Raw genomic sequence first — 19,848 nt, forward strand, 5'->3', positions numbered from 1 at the left:
CTTTCCCAGAATTAGGGTCTTTTTCCAATAAGTCAGCTCTTCCCATCAGGTGGTATTGAAGCTTCAGTCCAATGAATATTCAGAGGATATATTATTCTTTAGGACTGACTGGTTTGATCTCCTTGCTATCCAAGTAACTCTCAACAGTCTTCTCCAGTACCACAGTTTGAAAGCATCAATTCTTGCCTTCTTTACGGTCGAATTCGCACATCGATACATTACTACTGGAAAAACCATAGCTTTAGCTATACGAACCTTTGTTGGCAAAGTGATGTCTCTGCTTTTTAATATGTTGTCTAGATTTGTCTGTCACAGCTTTCCTTCCAAGGAGCATGCGTCTTTTAATTTCATGGCTGCAGTCACCGTCTACAGTGATTTGATTTTGGAGCCCAAGAAGATAAAATTTGTTACTGTTTCCACTTTTTCCCCATCTATTTTCCATGAAGTGGTGGGACTGGATGCCATCATCTTAGTTCTTTGAACGTTGAGTTTTAAGCCAGATTTTTCACTCGCTTCTTTCACTCTTATCAGGAGCTCTTTAGTTCCTCTTTGCTTTATTCCGTTAGAGTGATATCATCTGCATATCCGAGGTTGTTGATATTTCTCCCAATAATCTTGATTCCAGCTTTTGAGTCAGCCTGGCATTTTGCATGATGTACCTTGCATATAAGTTAAATATGCAGGGTGACAATATACAGCCTTGATGTACTCCTTTCCCAATTCTGAACCAATCCATTGTTCCATGTCTGATTCTAACTATTCCTTCTTGACCTGCATACAGGTTTCTCAGGAGACAGGTAAGGTGGTATGGTATTCCCATTTCTTTAAGATTTTTCCACAGTTTGTTGTTAATTCACACAGTCAAAGGCTTTAGCATAGTCAATGAAACAGAAGATGTTTTTCTGGAATTCACTTGCTTTTTCTGTGATCCAGCGGATGTCGGCAACTTGATCTCTTTTTCCTCACCTTTTCTAAATCCAGCTTGCACATCTAGACATGCTCAGTTCACCTACTGCTGAAGCCTATCTTGAAGGATTTTGAGCATTACCTTGCTAGCACATGAAATGAGCACAACTGTGTGGTAGTTTGAACATTCTTTGGCACTGTCTGTCTTTGGGATTGGAATGAAAACTGACCTTTTCCAGTCCTGTGGCCACTGCTGAGTTTTCCAAATTTGCTGGCATATTGAGTGTAGCACTTTCACAGCATCATCTTTTAGGTTTGAAACAGCTCAGCTGGAATTCAATCACTAACACTAGCTTTGTTCATAATAATGCTTCCTGAGGCCCACTTGACTTCACATTCCAGGATGTTTGGCTCTAGATGAGTGACCACACCATCAGAGTTTGTTGTTTAGTTGCTAAGTCATATCTGACTCTTTGTGACCCCATGGATTGTAACCCGCCAGGCTCCTCTGTCCATGGGATCCCCCAGGCAAGAATAGTGGAGTGGATTGCCATTTCCTTCTCCAGGGAATCTTCCTGACCCAGGGACTGAACCCATGTCTCCTGCATGCAGGGAGATTCTTTACCACCTGAGCCACCAGTAAAGCTTATCTGGGTCATTAGGACCTTTTTTGTATAGCTCTTCTGTGTATTCTGCCACTATTTCTTAATATCTTCTGTTTCTCTTAGGTCCTTGATGTTTCTGTCCTTTACTGTGCCTATCTTTGTATGAAATGTTCCCTGGGTATCTCCAATTTTCTTGCAGAAATCTCTAGTCTTTCCCATTCTATTGTTTTCCCCCATTATTTTGCATTGTTCGCTTAAGGTTTTCTTATCCCCCTTTGCTATTCTCTGCAACTCTGCATTCAGTTGGGTATATCTTTCCCTTTCTCCCCTGCCTTTCCTTTCTCTTCTATTTTCAGCTATTCATAAGGCCTCCTCAGACAACCATTTTGCCTCCTCACATTTCTTTTTCTTGGGGGTGGTTCTTGTCACTGCTTCCTACACAATGTTACAAACCTTCATTCATAGTTCTTCAGGCATTCTGTCTACCAGATCTAATCCCTTGAATCTATTCATCACCTCTACTGTATAATCATAGGGGATTTAAGTCATACCTGAATGGCCTAGTGGTTTTCCCTACTGTCTTCAATTTAAGTGTGAATTGTGAAATAAGAAACTCATGATCTGAGCCACAGTCAGCTCCTGATCTTGTTTTTGCTGACTCTGTAGAGTTTCTCCATCTTCGGCTACAAAGAATATAATCAATCAGATTTAAATACTGACCCTCTGGTGATGTCCATGTGTAGAGTCATCTCTTGTGTTGTTGGAAGATGGTGTTTGCTATAACCAATGTGTTCTCTTGGCAAAACTGTTAGCCTTTGTGCTGGTTCATTTTGTACTCCAAGGCCAAACTTGCCTGTTATTCCAGATATCTTTTGACTTCCTACTTGTGCATTCCAATCCCCTATGATGAAAAGGGTATCTTTTTTAGTGTTAGTTCTAGAAAGTCTTGTAGGTCTTCACAGAACCGTTAACTTCAGCTTCTTTGGCGTTAGTGGTTGGGGCATAGACTTGGATTACTGTGATGTTGAATGGTTTGCCTTGGAAATGAACAGAGATCATTCTGTTGGTTTTGAGACTGCACCCAAGCACTGCATTTCAGACTCTCTTGTTGACTATAAGGGCTACTCCAATCCTTCTAAGGGATTCTTGCCCACATTAGTAGATATAATGGTCATCTGAATTAAAATCACCCATTCCTATCCATTTTAGTTCACTGATTCCTAAAATGTCAATGTTCACTCACGCCATCTCCTGCTTGACCATGTCCAATTTATCTTGATTCATGAACCTAACATTGTAGGTTCCTATGCAATACTGTTCTTTATAGCCTCAGATTTCACTTTCACCACCAGACACATGCACAGCTGAATGTCATTTCCACTTTGGCCCGGACTCTTCATTCTTTCTGGAGCTATTTCTCTGCTCTTCCCCAGTGGCATATTGGACACCCACCAACCTGGGGGCTCATATTCTCGAGTCATATCTTTTTGCTTTTTCATACTGTTCATAGATATATATACTATACATAGATACAGACTTTAAATACATGAAACTATATGCAAGAAACTATATGACAATATCAATTTCAGCAGAGGAATGAAAGTTATAAAAGAAGAACCAAATGAAAATATTAGGACTGAAAATATAAGAAGGAAAATTAAGAACTCAATAGATTGACCTAATCAGCAAACTATACAAACTGAAAATTCATTAACTGAAAGGAAGGGGAAAAAATAACCAGACTGAAATATGTACAGAAAAAGAAAAAAGAGAAGGAAAATGCAGACAAAAAATGATAATAATTATACAGAAGATTTGAACAAGATTGACAAAGCTGACCAAATTCACAGTCATTCTATATTGCACCCAAGAAACACAGAATACATATTATATTTTTTTCAAGTTCATCTCTGTTGGCCTATTCACCAAACTTGATCATATGCCTGACTAGAGAACAAAGTTCCACAAATATCAAGTGACTGAAATTATGTAAAGCTTATAATCTGACACAAAATTATCCAAAAAATCTTTTTTTAAAGTTAATAAAAAGTAAAATGAAACTCTCAAATATTTGTAGAAGTAGTAGTACACATCTAAATAATGCATGGGGCACAGAATAAATTATAATCTGAACTGAATGATAATAAAGATATAGATAATACAGTGGATGAATCTACATAAATTTGTGGGACCCAACTAAAGGCATACTAAGAGAAAAATTTAGTCTTAAATGCTGTACATTAGAAAAGGAAAAAAGGTGAAAACTAATCAACTAAATACCATCTTTAGAAGTTCAAGACAAAAAGAACAAATTAAACAAAGGAAATAATGAAGAGTGAATAGTAATAAAACACAAAACAAACATGCAACAGAGAGAATCAAAGGGGAAAATGAATTCCTTGAAAAGAACAACGTAACTGATAAACCCTGAAAAGACTGATCCGAAATTCCTACTCATTCACAACATCTCTGCATCAGTTATTTCTTCTATGAAGCTTTCCTCACTCCCCTTAGTAAAATTAGACATTTCCTTGTCCAGACTCATAGTATATTCTGCAATCCTTTATTATTACATGGTATTATATTCTCTAAAACCTGGCATAAGTGTTTAGGAAATATTAAATGAATGATAAAATATAGTTTTGCTTGCTTATTATCTCTTTAAAATTAAAAAGAAAAGAATCATATTGATTTGTATTTTAGTATTTCTTGAACTTTCAGTTTCAAAGTCTAAATTTCCTTTTACAAACTTTTTATTTTGAAATTATTTTAGACTTACAGAAGACTTATAAAGATAGTAGGGTTCATACATACCCTTTACCCAGCTTCCCTAACTTTAAATTTTACATAAGTAGGGTACATTCATCAAAGTTAAGAAAATAACATTGTTACAATATTATTGATTAAACTACAAGGTTTCTTCACATTTCACTAGTTTTTCCACCAATATCTGTTTCGGGATATGATACGGGACATCATGTTATGGTTAATCATGTCTCCTTAGACTCCTCCAATCTGTAATAATTTCTCTCTTGTTTTTTATGACCTTGCTCTGACAAACATTGATGAGATATCTTGTAGAATGTTCCACATATGGTGTTTGTCTGCTATTTTTTCATGATTAAACTAGGTTTCAAGAAGAATACCACAGCAGTAAAGTTCCCTTCTCATCACATCATATCATGAGTATCTGATGTTCACATGAATTACTGAACCACACCAATTCTTTCTGGGGATCTTAATCACTTAGTTAAGGTGGTATTTGCCAAGTTTCTCCACAGTAAACTATTTTTCCCTTTATATTTTCTATCTGTTAAAACTTAGTCCACAATCAAGGTGAGGGAAATTAAGCTCCAATTCCTAGAGAAAAGAATATCAAGCAATTTGTGAACATGTATAAAACCACCACAGTAACTTATGAAACAATTTGGGAAAGGTACTACAACTATTCTATTTCTCCTTAAAGTTTCATCCACTAATTTTAGCATTCATCTGTGGATCTTGCCTGCAGTAATTATTACTGTGATGCTTTAAGGATGGTTTCTGTTTCTCTCCTTCCTCCTACATTTATTAATTGGGATAAAAGATTTGTCCCATCTCTCTCATTTATTTAATCATTCATTTATGTTAGTAGAGTATAATGGATATTTATTTTATTCTTTGGGTTACAATCCAATACTATCATCATTTATTTTGTTGCTCAAATTCTTCCAGCTATGTTCATGGGAATTCTTTCAGGCTGGTTTCTGTACCCTTTTGACATGCTATTTTTAAGTACCTTCTTAAAGTACCTTCCAGCACTACAAGATATCGAACTCTAGAATAAACCACTTCTCCAAGGGGTCCTGGTTCCTTTTATTAGATAATGACACTTAGAACCAAAAAGTGAGTACTACAGATGGTTCCTGCTATGGGAGTGTTGCTACCTACCTCTATGCCCTTTCAGCAGAGCCGGAAAATCTATGTGTATAGTCTAACCAATGTATATACATGTCTGTATTTCTGTATCTATTTATACTAAATGAGTTCATACTGATAGCTTCAACTTTAATCCCACACCACAGAATTCATTCTAGCTTCCCCCAACACATACTTATTTGTAACTTTCTCCTTCAACAGAGAAAAAAATTCTACCCAAGCCCTATAACTTGCTTAATTTGTTCAACCTTAGCATAGCTATAAGTAGTCTCAGTATTATTCCCATGAAAAATAAATCTGCCAACCAAAGAGTGTTAATGCAAACATTTAAGCATTTTTGTCTTTAGCCTTACAGTATCAACTCAACATGACAGAGGATGAGATGGTTGGATGGCATCACCGACTTGATGGACATGAGTTTGAGCAAGGTCCAGGAGTTGGTGATGAACAGGGAAGCCTGGCGTGCTGCAGTCCTTGGGGTCGCAAAGAGTCGGACACGACTGAACAACTGAACTGATCAACTCAACGTACATTCTCTAAAGTTCTTAAATCAGCTTCTTTTCCCATGCATGTCTTTCACTGAAGTAATGGTGAAACAGTTATATATATTTTCAGTCTGCATTCCATCCTGAAATTCTCCCCACACTCTGGTTGAACTTTTATAAAGGTTGCATATAGTATAGTTCACTGTGGTGTACAATTTTATGGATTTTGACAGAAGCATGGAGAAATGTTTCTACCATCACTGTACCATACAGAAGAGTCCATCACTCCTCAAAATTCTCTTATGCATTCCATTTATAGATAATCCCTATCCCACTCTTCAACACCTGGCAATTATTGATTTGTTTCCCATCCCCATAGTCTTGCCTCTTCCAGAATGCCATACAAATGCACTGTCTAGTATGAAGACTTACATAATTACTTCTTCCACTTAGAAAAACTCGTTCAATACTCATGATATCATTTTTGAGGCTGTTTTTGGGGGAACAGAATTCTTTTAAGCACTTTAAAGTATCATGCCACTGTCTCCTGGACTGAACAATTATTATCAAGAAGTCCACTATTAATAGTGTTATTGTTCTTTTGAAAATAATGAATCTTTTCCCACTTCTGACTGCTTTTCAGATTTCCCATTTGTGCTTTTTATTATTATTACTGAACGAAAAATTCTTCAAATTCTACAATGCTTCCCGATTCTCAGAAGTTTCACATACTTGATTTTGCACTGTTTTTGTTCAGCTGGTAAGTCGTGTCCAACTCTTTGTCACCCCCACGGATTGCAGCATTCCAGGCTTCCCTGTCCTTCACTATCTCCCGGAGTTTGCTCAAATTCATGCCCAGCTGGTTGGTGATGCTACCTAACCAAATCATCCTCTGCCGCCCCTTCTCCTTTTACCTTCAATCCTTCCTGGCATCAGGGTCTTTCCAGTGAACTGGCTCTTCGCATCAGATGGCCAAAGTTTTAGAGTTTCAGCTTCAGCATCAGTCCTTCCATTGAATATTCAGGGTTGATTTCCCTTAGAATTGACTGATCTGATCTCCTTGCAGTCCAAGGGACTCTCAAGAGTCTTCTCCAGCACCACAGTTCAAAAGCACCAATTCTTCAGTGCTCAGCTTAATGATCCAACTCTCACATCTGTACATTACTAGAAAAACCATAGCTTTGACTACATGGACCTTTGTTGGCAAAGTGATAGCTCTGCTTTTTTAATACACTGTCTAGGTTTGTCATGGCTTTCCTTCCAAGGAGCAAGTGTCTTTTTCACATAACCTCATAATAATCCTTTTTTTTCACCTACCCTCTATGTCCCTCCTCCTCCTTTTCCTATCCCTACTAGTAACCACTAGTTTGTTGTCTTTATCTATGAATCAACTTTTCTGTTTTATTCACTAGTCTGTTGGGCTTCCCTCATAGCTCAGTTGGTAAAGAATCCGCCTACAATGCAGGAGACCCCAGTTCAATTCCTAGGCCAAGAAGATCCGCTGGAGAAGGGATAGGCTACCCACTCCGGTATTCTTGGGCTTCCCTTGTGGCTCAGCTGGTAAAGAATCCACCTGCAATGCTGGGTTCAGTCCCTAGGTTGGGAAGATCCCCTGGAGAGGGAAAGGCTACCCACTCCAGTATTCTGGCCTGGAGAATTCCATGGACTATACAGTCCATGGGGTCACAAAGAGTCAGATACGACTGACCGACTTTCACACACACAGTAATCTGTTGTAATTTTTAGATTCCACATTTAAGTGGCATCATATGGTGTTTGACTTTCTCTAACTTATTTCATTTTGCATAATACCTTCCATCTACGTTGCTGCAAACAGCAAAATTTCATTTTTCGTGGATTAGTAGTATTCCATTGTAGTATTGTAGTAGTATTCCAATGCAGGAGACCTGGGTTTGATCCCTTCGTTGGGAAGATACCCTGGAGAAGGACATGGCTACCCACTCCAGTATTCTTGCCTGGAGATTACATGAACAAAGGAGCTTGATGGGCTACAGTCGATGGGGTCGCAGAGTCGGACTCAACTGAGCAACTAACATTTTCTCTTTTAGTATTCCATTGTACATCCATTGTGGCTACGTCAATTTACATTCCCACCAACAGTGCATGAGGATTCCCTTTTTTCCACATCCCTGCCAGCATTTGTTATTTGTGTCCTATTTGATGACAGCCATTCTGATGGGTATGAATCAGTGTGGTTTTGATTTGCATTTCCCTAATGATTAGCAATGTTGAGCATCTTTTCATGTGCCTGTTGGCCATCTGCATATCCTCCTTAGAAAAATATCTACTCAGTTCTCCTGCCTATTTTTAAACAGGTTGTTTGTTTTACCGATGTTGAGTTATATGACCTGTTTATATAGTTTGGATATTAACCCCTTATTGGTCATATCACTTGCAAATATCTTCTCCTTTACAGCAACGTTTAGAGGAACTTCTCTAGGAGAAGAAAGAAGAGGCCACAACTGGAAACAAGAAAATTAGGAAATGAAAAAGCTCATCAGTAAAGGGAAAGAAACAGTAAAGGTAGAAAATCATCCACATACAAAGTTAGTAGGGTGTTGAAAGACAAAAGTAGCAAAATTATTTATATCCACAATAAGCAATTAAGGGATACACAAAACAATTAGATGCAAAATATGCTATCAACAACAGCAATAATTAGGGGAGTAGAGTATAAATGTAGGGTTTTAAAAATGCATTTGAAATTAAAAGATGAGTAAATTAAAACAATCATGAATACATATAAATTGCTATACAAAAACTTCATAGTAAACCACAAACCAAAAATCTGTAATAGATATACACCAGAAAAAGAAATGCAAACATAACTCTAAAGATAGTCATCAAATCACAAAAGAATAAAGAGGGAGAAAGGCTTATAAACGAAATCCAAAACAATTAACAAAATGTCAGTAAGAACATATATAACGATAATTACCTAAAATGTAATGAACTAAATGTTCCAACCAAAAGATACAGAGTGGCTGAATGGATACAGAAACATGACCCATATATACATCATCTATAAAAGACTTGCTTCATATCTAAAGACACAAATATAAACTCAAAGTGAGGGGATGGAAAAAGGTATCACATGCAAACAGAAACCTAAAGAAGGCCAGAGCAGCAATACTTATATCAGACAAAATAGACTTTAAAATAAAGAGTAAGGCTATTAGAAGAGACAAAGAATGACACTACATAGATCAAGAGATCAATCAAAGAAGATATAACAAGTATAAATATATATGCACCTAATATAGGAACACCTCAATATATAAGAAATATTAACAGACATAAAAAAGAAATCAACAGCAACACAATAATAGTAGGGGACTTTATTCAGAAAAGATACTATTTTAAGCTAGTTTTATAAAAAGTTGTTTTCAATACTTATCTAAGATGTCTATTTTTTTAAAGCATAATTTCTTCTTTGTTTAATAGACTTTTGTTATATTGGTTGAAAGTAGCTTTATATATAGGATGGACACAGTGGTAATTAAATTTTCTTATTATGACAACAAATTTCAATATTTTAAAATCTTAAAACAGGGTTCATAAAAATAAAACTGTTTCAGATTATTTTTTTACTCCTACTTATACTTTATTTCCAGGAAGTCACCAAATTTTACTGATTCTCTCTATAGTAGAATCTACCCTCAGTTACATGTAAGTCCTAATTACTTCATCCCTATATCATTATTACAATGATTAAGAATTTATCTTTTTCATCTTAGAATCTTACCAACTCAAATCTAACACAGAGCTGATAATGTGTTCTGCAAATTCAGAGTCTCAGAAATGAAATGCTTTTAAGGGCTTTTGTCCAATACAAATCTCCTGCTAAAACCAAACATCTTTTACAATTTAATACCAGATATCCCCTTACTAAAAATCTCAGGGTTATCATTTTTAAAAACAGGGATATTTTATTATTTGAAGTCAAAATACTACATATATTTATTCTGTCACTTAATCATGTTATTTATTTCATCATTTAATCATTTCATTAGTACCTATCAAAACTGTAATCTGAAGCAGCAGTTCTTTTTTTTTAAATCACAGTATCCAACTGTAATGCTATCTATGCATTCCAAGGCACTCAATGCTAGCTAGCTTAAGAAATCTCTTTTATTTTTTACCTTGGTTTATAACTTCTTTTCCACCTCCAGATGTTGACTAAATCTGACCTTTTCTCTTTTACTCCCTTAGTGAGGCTAGATTTCTTTTTTCTAAATAAGAAGCTATTTTGTTGTCTTTTTCTCTCCTTAAGACAAAAAAGTAATGAACAAAATCAAGTTCTCTGACTTAACATTTTAAAAAGAAACTTACCCTTCTCATACGTAATTCTTCTAATGCTTCCAGGAAACTTGTTTTGAAATCTAATAGCTGGATAGAAAACAATGTCTCTGAAGAACTTTGAAGAGAAAAGGCAGATGACGCTGACTCGGTCTTAAAATTGTTCTCCATATTAACATTTATTTCCTGTAATATAAAAAGGTTTTAACTGAAAAAAAATTTATTTAGGCTTTTCAAGTAAAAGCACAGTTATGGTAAAAATAAAACAACTTGTATCCCATAACCCTCCAGGTTTAACACTGAATAACAGTTTTGTCATCACTGTTATTCTGATCTTGATACACAAAACACTCAGCAACAATGATCCTATTCTATTTCTCAGTGGCTGAGGCTTTTTCTGTTACCTTAGTACCCTTGAGAACAAATTTTATGCTCCTAAACACCCGAACACTGGGTTCCTAATGTTACAGACAAGGCTTGGCTCAGTACTAACCTCATCATACCAAGTCTGAGATAGATACTGTGCTTCCTAACTTTGTTTTGATATAAAGCATTTTGTAAGGACAGTGAGAATACTAATGAACAAAAATGCAATCTTTAAACCCAACAAAATTGGGAAAGGAGGAATGTGATAACTGCCTTTTGCTAAAAACCAAGGCATTTAAATGTCTTTCTCAACCCAGAAAAAAGTATGAATCAGGCTGCAAGAAGCTTTTTTTAACTTTTCATTCTAATAATTGATTCACAAGTAGTTGCAAAGAAATGTACAATGAGTCCTATGCACCATTCGCTCAGCCTCTCCTAATGTTAACATTTTGTATAGTAACAGGACAATAATAAAACTGTGAACTGACACTGGTACAACTCAGAGAGCTTATGATTAGTTTACTGATTATACATACATTAGTTTGTGTATGTGTCTGTGTTTATAATTCTGTGAAAGTTTATTATACATACAGCTTCATTCAACTACCACTACAATCACGATATAGAACTGTACCATCAACATAGGCTCCCTCACGCAGCTTCTTTGTTTCCATAACCACTACACTGATCCTTTCTCTAATTTTATTATTTCCAGAATATTATATAAATGGAATCATATATCATGCAACCCATTGAGACTGGACTTTTTTCACTCATAATAATTATACTGAGATTCATCCACATTGTTGTGCATATCAATAGTTCATTCCTGTCTACTGCTGAGCAATATTCCATGGTATAGACATATTATGGTTTAACCATGCACTCACTGAAAGACATCTAAGTTGTTCTCAGTTTTGGCTCTTATGAATAAAGCTGCTATGAATATTCATATACAAGTTTCTACATGAACAAATGTCTTCATTTCTTAGGGATAAGTGTCCAAGAGTGTAACTGCTGGGCTGAATAAATATTGAGTCAATTTTCAGTTTTGAAAGAAACTGTCAAACTATTTTCCAGAGTGGTTATGCCATTTTACACCCCATTTGGCAATGTAAAAGTGTTCAGTTTCTCCAAAGCCCCACCACTATTTGGTATTATTACTACTTTTTATTTTAGCCATCCTGATAGGTATTATATTAGTAAATGTTCTTCAGAGAAAAGAGAACTAACAGAGTATATATATAGAAAGGTTTACTTCAAGGAATTGCTTCATGTGATTGTGCGGTCTGACAAACTGAAAATCTTTAGGACAGGCCAAAAGGCTGGAGACCCAGGAAAGAGGTAATATCGCAACCCAAGTCCAAAGGCAATCTGGAAGCAGAATTCCTTCTTCCTTAGGGAACTTCAATCTTTTTTTCTTACAACCTTCAACTGATTAGATGAGGCCCATCCACATTATAAAGAGTAATTTCCTTTAGTCGAAGTCTACTGATTTAAATGTTCAATTCAGTACAGTCGCTCAGTCATGTCTGACTCTTTGCGACCCCATGAATCGCAGCACACCAGGCCTCCCTGTCCATCACCATCTCCAGGAGTTCACTCAGATTCATGTCCATCAAGTCAGTGATGCCATCCAGCCATCTCATCCTCTGTCGTCCCCTTCTCCTCCTGCTCCCAATCCCTCCCAGCATCAAAGTCTTTTCCAGTGAGTCAACTCTTCGCATGAGGTGGCCAAAGTATTGGAATTTCAGCTTTCGCATCAGTCCTTCCAAAGAAATCCCAGGGCTGATCTCCTTCAGAATGGACTGGTTGGATCTCCTTGCAGTCCAAGGGACTCTCAAAAGTCTTCTCCAACACCATAGTTCAAAAGCATCAAATCTTCGGTGCTCAGCCTTCTTCACAATCCAACTCTCACATCCATACATGACTACTGGAAAAACCATAGCCTTGACTAGACAGACCTTAGTCGGCAAAGTAATGTCTCTGCTTTTGAATATGCTATCTAGGTTGGTCATAACTTTTCTTCCAAGGAACAAGCGTCTTCCAATTTAAATGTTGATCTCATCTAAAAACTATCTTCACAGATACAGATGTCTGACCAAGTATCTGGGTACTGTGACACAGCCAACTTGACGAAAAAATTAACCATCACAATTGTGTATGTAAGAAACTTTCTAAAAGGCAAACTTCCATTCCTAAAAATAATAGGCTATGTTATTTGGATTAACAGTCCAACTAAAAACAATTAACAATTCCAAATAAAACATTTTTAAAATCTTAAAAGTATCAAAGACCTAGCCAGTGGGATTGACTGATGGACTGCATGTAAGGTGAGACAGAGAGGAGTCAAGGATAATTTTGAAGTTTTTGACCTGAGCACCACCTGGGTAGACTGAGCAGTGGAGGGAAGACTGCAGGCTGGAGCATTTGGGGAGGCAGGGCTGTCAAGTTCAGGAGCTCAGTTTTGCACATGGATTTTGGATGTCCAAATGGAGCAGAGAGCAAGGTAAGCAGATATGTGCTCTGGAGATGAGGAGGAGTGGTTCCACAACTTGTGGTGATGTGTCAAGAGATATCAGTAAGAGGGCAATGTGAACTTCTTTTATCTTCAAGTTTCCCATTATTCCCTCTTAACAGATATGCAGTATTCCATTCCATTTCAGTATTCCATTCCACTTCAGTTTTCCATTCTATTGCTAATTCTTGTGTTCAGGTGAAGGCTTTTAGACAAATGGTTGTTCAGAAATAAAAGTTAACACTTAAAGGACACATACTACCTGCCAGGAGGGGGTCTCAGCTCATAATATATATTATTATAACTCAATCCTCAAACGGAGAAGGCAATGGCACCCCACTCCAGTACTCTTGCCTGGAAAATCCCATGGATGGAGGAGCCTGGTAGGCTGCAGTCCATGGAGTCACTAAGAGTCAGGCACGACTGAGCGACTTCACTTTCAATTTTCACTTTCATGCATTGGAGAAGGAAATGGCAACCCACTCCAGTGTTCTTGCCTGGAGAATCCCAGGGACAGGGGAGCCTAGTAGGCTGCCATCTGTGGGGTCACACAGAGTCGGACACAACTGAACTGACTCAGCAGCAGCAGCAGCAGCAGCAGCAGCAATCCTCAAAACGAATCTTTCTTGGATAGGTAAAATCATCATCCCCATTTTGGCAGGTGAAGAAACAAAGGAACAGAGAGGTTAGTAAACTTCCAGAGGTTTTGCAGCTAGTAAGTGGTGAAAGTAGAATTTGAAAATGGACTCTTTGACTCCGGAGTCCCTGCTCCAAACACTATATTGTATTGTCTTTGCAGTGCTTGGGAACCTAATGTTCCTCCATGTTAATGAAATCAAGATACTGCTGCCCTTTCAAGTTTTCAAAGTTGACTAAAATAGAGTTCTGCATTACTAAATGATGTATGATTCTGTTCATGTTTTTAAATGCCCTTTATTCTAATAAAATATCAACACTTTTTTTTTTTACTTTATTTTACTTTACAATACTGTATTGGTTTTGCCATACATTGACATGAATCCACCACGGGTGTACATGCGATCCCAAACATGAACCCCCCTCCCACCTCCCTCCCCACAACATCCCTCTGGGTCATCCCCATGCACCAGCCCCAAGCATGCTGTATCCTGCATCAGACATAGACTGGTGATTCAATTCTTACATGATAGTATACATGTTTCAATGCCATTCTCCCAAATCATCCCACCCTCTCCCTCTCCCTCTGAGTCCAAAAGTCCGCTATACACATCTGTGTCTTTTTTGCTGTCTTGCATACAGGGTCATCATTGCCATCTTTCTAAATTCCATATATATGTGTTAGTATACTGTATTGGCGTTTTTCTTTCTGGCTTACTTCACTCTGTATAATCAGCTCCAGTTTCATCCATCTCAACAGAACTGATTCAAATGTATTCTTTTTAACGGCTGAGTAATACTCCATTGTGTATATGTACCACAGCTTTCTTATCCATTCATCTGCTAACAAACACATGAGAAGATGCTCAACATCACTTATTATTAGAGAAATGCAAATCAAAACCACAATGAGGTACCACTTCACACTAGTCAGAATGTCTGCGATCAACACTTTTATAGTGTCAAATTCCTATTAGTCTCTATAAATCAAGATATTTTGACTATTAATTTTATATTGTTATAGCTTAATGATGCTTACTGATTAGGTCAATAGATTTTTTTTTTCTTGACTGTACCGCCCAGCATGCAGGATCTTAAGTTCCCCAACCAGGAATCAAACCTGTACCCCCCCCCCCCTGCAGTGGAAACACAGAATCTTAAACACTTGATCTCCAGGGAAGTCCCAGGTCAATAGAATTTTAAAGTTTGCCAAACCCAATGCTGTGGTTATGAAGTTACTGGCAGGAGAATACAAAAAAGGAATCTAAGTTTCTTCCTGAATTTGACTTCTCTGCTCACAAATATTTTTCTGTTGTGAAACTTGTTTCAGAGAGACTGAAAAGGTAAGCAAAGGGGTGGAATCTGCTTTCAGAGTGAAATGGATTTCTTGGACAATGGCCCGTTATAAGGAATACTTTTCATTTGACAGCCTTACATGACACATGAATGAAAACTGCTATTTTTAAGTGGTTTATTAGGTTCAATGAATCAAACTGTCTTATTGAATTTGCTGATGAATGTTACATGGTTATAAAATTTAGTAACAGCTTTGGTGGCCTCTGGCTTAAGAGATATGGAATTCAAACCTAGGGCCTGCCAAAGCAGGGAGTCTAATAAAAAACCAACTATATTTAGTAGATCAGAAGAGTTAACTCTCAGATAAAATTGAAGCAAAAATAACCATCTTCAATAGGAGAGTTACTTTGCTGTCAAGCAAATAAAGCATAAAGGAGAAAAGGGAGGGGGAGAGGAAGAAAGAGAAGATTAAACAAAAAGTATCATCACAAGAAGTTTTTAAAAACTTCACATAGATTTGTTAAGAAAAGTTACTTCACAGGATAGTGAAAGATACATCAATCTGTGAATATGATTTTAAATGCTGCCATACTGGAAGAGCTGATTAAGCAAATAAAATGTCTCTCTCTTTATTGTAAGGAATAATCTGGATATCTTCTGTAAGGAATCTTCTGGATAATTTTTCAGGGAGAGTGAGTAGCACATAAAGATAATTAGGCATGGAAAGAAGCATTGCATTATGAGAACAAGTTTAAAAAAAAACAGATAACAAAACAGACATACACATACCGTAGATTTCTGGCATTATCACAAACAGAATTTAAAAACAAATATGCTTACTATGTTTAAAGAAATAAAGTCAAGGTTGAAACTATTATATCTGCAAAGAGTACCAGATTTTTTTTAAGATCCCAGTATAATCTCTAGGTATGAAAAATATATAATCGACAATTGATAACTCAATCCATATGTTCGGTAGAAGACTGGACATAGTTAAAAAGAGAATCCGTGTACTAGAAAATAGATCAGGTACAGTATGGAGGATGCAGTAAGGAAATTAAAAAATGGAAAGTACAGAAGAAAGTTAAGAAAGATGAAATATAAAGTGAGAGGCTATAAAACCATTCCCAAAAGAAGAGAGAAATAGGCTATATTCTGAAAACCTAATAACTGAGAATTATCCAAAACTGAAGAAAACATCAAGCTTCAGATCAAGAATCCCAATGAACCAAAAAATGCTGCATTTGATTTAATTCTGACTGAGAAACTGAAGAGAAAAGGATCCCTTTGTTTTAATCTCATGTTAAATTAATTGTACTTAAGTTCATGGCTCACCTCTTCAGTCCACGCAGAATTCTGTACTTGACTACTCTGTGCTTGTTTTCTAATTCCATTCCTTTTCCAAACCTTTACAGACCTCTAATACTTTTGATATGCATCCTTAAAGGTATAGTTATCCTTTTTAATGTACAGAGTGTATGTATATTTAATTGACATAAATTCTATTTTATTATTGAGGAAAAAATTGTAGGTAGTCCACAATGGATTTTTAAAAATCCATATCTACAGATAGCACAGTAAAGTATGAGAAAATATTTCAAAGGACTTAAACCATACAGATAATACCAAAACAAGGAATCAAAATATGGAAATGAAATATTATAGGCCAGTACAGTTCATGAAAGTAGATCCAAATTCTAAACAAAATAAGCACATACTGAAGCTAACAATGGATAAAAATGATGTATCATAATAAAGTAAATGTACCACAGAAACGTAAGATTTAACAATAGAAAATCAGTTAAATGGAATTCTATATACTAAGATGTTAAAAGAAAGAAACTACATGATCATAGATTTTTTTAAAAGCATCTGAAAATATGCAACAATTGTTTATGATACTTTTTAAAGCTCTCAGAAAACAATGAGCAAATGAGAATTTCCTTAATCAGCAGAATATACAAAAAGGCTTCAGCAACATCATGCTTAATAGTAAAAAATTGAAAGCATTTTCTTTGAGATCATGAATAAGGCAAGAATTAAAATTACCACTACATTTTATTAAAGGTAGTATGAGAAAGCAAGAAATAAAAGCTATATAGACTGAAAAGCAATTCCCTGATGAAATAACTGTGAATAAAAATTACTTTTAAAAACTACAAATGACATACTAAAATAAATAAGAGAATTAGCAAACTAGAGGGAAATTAAAATAATACACAATAACCAACTGTATTCCTGTATACTAAGAAAAAAATCTTGGGACTAAAACTTAAAATAACATCTGCATTAGCTAGAATAAATCTAACAAAACATGTTTAAGATTTTTAGGCAGAAAAATATAAAACTTGATTAAATAATATCTAAATAAATGAAGAAATATCCCATATTCATATACCAGAAGTCTCAAAAGTGAAAAGAAACCAATTATCCTCAAATTGAAAAACTCAATTCAATGCAATCTCAGACAAATCCTAATAGTTCTTGCAAAACTTAGTAATGTAATTTTTAAATTAATACAGAAACAGAAACGCAAATGACGAAGAATAGCCAAGATACTCTTTTAAAAAGTAGGAAGACTTGTTCCATCAATTATGAAGTTTTATTTAACACTAGAGGAATTAAGACAACGTGACAATGTTGCGGGAAAATAAAAAAGACCTATGAAATAAAACCGGGAATCCAGACCAATAATATTCTTATGAGTGTACACATATTTATAGATCATATACAAAAGGAAGTACTGCTTATTTTGAATAAATAGTTCTGGGATGACTACACATCTATTTCAGAAAAAAGTGAAATTTGACCCCTGCTTCACATAATATGCAAAGATAATCCCAAATGGATCAGAGAACCAATTTGGGATAATCCTATTGTGAGATACTACAGAATATACTAGTTGCTCTTGAACTGAGGAAGGATTTTTTTTAAACAAGACACCAAAAGCACTAGTAATGAAGCAAAAGACTAATCTCTTTACTACTGAAATTAAAAACTTCTGTTCACCAAAAAATATCAAAGAGAATAAACAGATAAATCACAAACTGGAAAAAAGTTATTTTTAACACACATAACCCAAAAAAGACTAACACCAAGAATATATTTTAAATGTAGTAAGAAAAAAATGACAGATATAACAGAAAAATATACAAAGTATTTAAACAGGTACTTCATAAAAGAGAATATTCAAATAGCCAATATACACAGGAAAATGTGCTCAGTTTCATTGGTAATTAGGAAAATGAAAATTAAAACTCCAAGATTCCACAAACATACTCATCAGATTAACAAAAATTTTAAAATTGGACATTACCAAATATTAGTGAAGAAGTGAAACAATGGAAACTCCCAGACACTGTCAGTGTATACACTGGGAAAACCACTTTGGAAAACAGTTTGGAACTATAAAGTTAAATATATAAATCCTTTACTGGTTGTAAAAGCCCCCTTAAAACTTAATGGCTTAAAATAACAATGATTAAAAAACAAAACAAGTACATTTGAGGTACATTTGTTGTTGTTCAGTCCCTTAGTCGTGTTTGACTCTTTACAACCCCATGGGCTGAAGCATGCCAGGCTTCCCTGTTCATCATGAACTCCCAGAGCTTGCTCAAACTTATGTCAATCAAGTCGGTGATGCCATCCAACCATCTCATCCTCTGTCGTCCCCTTCTCCTCCTGCCCTCAATTTTTCCCAGCATCAGGGATCTTTCCAATGAGTTGGTTCTTCACGTTAGGTGGCCAAAGTATTGGAGTTTCAGCTTCAGCATCAGTCCTTCTAATGAACATTCAGGACTGTTTTCCTTTAGGATGGACTGGTTGCATCTCCTTCAAATCCAAGGGACTCTCAAGAGTCTTCTCCAACACCACAATCCAAAACCATCATTTCTTCAGCGCTCAGCTTTCTTTATGGTCCAACTCTCACATCCATACATGACTACTGGAAAAACCACAGATGTGACTAGACGGACCTTTGTCGGCAAAGTAATGTCTCTATTTTTTAATATGCTGTCTAGATTGGACATAGCTTTTCTTCCAAGGAGCAAGCGTCTTTTAATTTCATGGCTGCAGTCACCATCTGCAGTGATTTTGAAGCCCCCAAAAATAAAGCCTGTCACTGTTTCCATTGTTACCCCATCTATTTGCCATGAAGTGACGAGACTAGATACCATGATCTTAGGTTTTTGAATGCTGAGTTTTAAGCCAGCTTTTTCACTCTCCTTTTTCACCTTCATCAAGAGGCCCTTTAATTCCTCTTCACTTTCTGCCATAAGGGTGGTGTCATCTGCATATCTGAGGTTATTGATATTTCTCCTGGCAATCTTGATTCCAGCTTGTGCTTCATCCAGTCCAGCATTTCACATGATGTACTCTGCATATAAGTTAAATAAGCAGGGTGACAATATTCAGCCTTGATGTACTCCTTTCCCAATTTGGAACCAGTCAGTTGTTCTATGTCCAGTTCTAACTGTTGCTTCTTGACCTGCATACTGGTTTAGCAGGAGGCAGGGAAGCTTGTCTGGTATTCCCATCTCTTTAAGGATGTTCCACAGTTTGTTGTGATCCACACAGTCAAAGGCTTCAGCGTAGTCAATGAAGCAGAAGTAGATGTTTTCCTGGAATCCTCTTGCCTTTTCTATGATCCAATGGATGATGGTAATTTGATCTCTGGTTCCTCTATCTTTTCTAAATCCAGCTTGAACTTCTGGAAGTTCTTAGTTCACCTACCGTTGAAGCCTCGCTTGGAGAATTTTGGGTATTACTTTGCTAATGCTAGTGTTAATGCTAGTGTGTG

At 36.2% G+C, this 19,848-nt stretch overlaps 1 protein-coding gene across 1 annotated transcript in view; it reads right to left on the reverse strand.

The window, feature by feature from the left end:
- CCDC73 (coiled-coil domain containing 73) overlaps positions 1 to 19,848 on the reverse strand; it is a 187,229-nt gene that overhangs the window by 100,757 nt on the left and 66,624 nt on the right. The window contains exon 4 of the mRNA XM_069554681.1: positions 10,268 to 10,420. Within this exon, the coding sequence (XP_069410782.1) occupies positions 10,268 to 10,405 (138 nt within the window). The 5' untranslated portion in view covers positions 10,406 to 10,420. The remainder of the gene's footprint in view (positions 1 to 10,267; positions 10,421 to 19,848) is intronic.

The sequence above is a fragment of the Ovis canadensis genome, chromosome 15, assembly GCF_042477335.2.
Source record: "Ovis canadensis isolate MfBH-ARS-UI-01 breed Bighorn chromosome 15, ARS-UI_OviCan_v2, whole genome shotgun sequence".
In the NCBI taxonomy this organism is placed as follows: Eukaryota; Metazoa; Chordata; class Mammalia; order Artiodactyla; family Bovidae; genus Ovis; species Ovis canadensis.